Below are 1,044 nucleotides of genomic sequence, written 5' to 3'. Positions count from 1 at the left end.
TGTATAGTAATGCCCTTATATAAATAAATATATATATATATATTTATATATATAATATAATGTAAGGATAAAATCTTTATAAGAATTTATCAAGTAGTCAGCGTGAAAAAACCTCATAAGGAAAAAAACCCATCATTTATTTTTCCATAAATATATATAATTTTGGTAGTTTTGACTTATGAAGTCCCTCTAAGCGTGAGGCATTATTGTATAGTAATGCCCTTATATAACTGAATATATATATATATATATATATAGCAAAAGGATGTGTTGTGTACGTATATAACTGGATATTGTGAAGGAGAGAGAGAGAAAAATACAAATATTCAGAGAGAGACAAATGGATTTATAGAAAGATAGACAGACAATTAACGAGACTAATAGATAGACAGTGCGATAAATAGTAATTAGATAAGCACACACACACAGGGTCAATCAATTAGCAATTACATAGAGATATATAGCGATATATAATTGAAAAGTGCTTTGAAAGAGAGGTAATAGATATGAGTGTGATGAGGATGCGGTGAGGGTGTTTGTCACTTACTTCTGTCTCCCCAAACAATGGTCACAGTAATTGCCAGTCCAGCCGATGTAACACTGACAGGTTCCGTTCCGACACTCGCCCTGGTAGCAATTGGAGTCGTTGCGCTTGCGACTACATGTCGATAACGAACTATTGGAGGCGACCAAGACGAGGAATAGTAAATGGCAGAGGATTAGGCACAGCAGATATTCCAACGAACGACATGTTAACCTGTATTTAGACTTGGTCTGAACCACAAACATCGCAATTTCCGCCATCTTGACTATTATTATGGTTAGATTCGACAGTTGATGTTGCGCATGTCAACAGACATTCCTATTCCGTTACCAAAGCACTCAACCTCTATTCCGTTGTATGCATTCGTTTTCTATAATATTTATTTACCTATACCTACATAAGATTGTGTATATAAATAAATATATGTACATAAAAAAATATATATATAAATAAATAAATAAATATATATATATATATATATATATATATATATATATATA

General features: G+C 31.9%; 1 protein-coding gene across 1 annotated transcript in view; it reads right to left on the bottom strand.

Annotated features, from left to right (window-relative positions):
• The window catches only part of LOC106868615 (attractin-like protein 1), an 82,747-nt gene extending 81,910 nt beyond the window's left edge, over positions 1 to 837 (bottom strand). Inside the window, exon 1 of the mRNA XM_052972611.1 lies at positions 548 to 837. Coding sequence (XP_052828571.1) covers positions 548 to 804 — 257 coding nt within the window. The 5' untranslated portion in view covers positions 805 to 837. The remainder of the gene's footprint in view (positions 1 to 547) is intronic.
• Positions 838 to 1,044: the final 207 nt, after the last annotated feature.

The sequence above is a fragment of the Octopus bimaculoides genome, chromosome 14 (assembly GCF_001194135.2).
Source record: "Octopus bimaculoides isolate UCB-OBI-ISO-001 chromosome 14, ASM119413v2, whole genome shotgun sequence".
Lineage (NCBI taxonomy): Eukaryota > Metazoa > Mollusca > Cephalopoda > Octopoda > Octopodidae > Octopus > Octopus bimaculoides.
The sequence above is the reverse complement of the archived record's forward strand: the minus strand, read 5'-3'. Positions and strand labels throughout refer to the sequence as shown.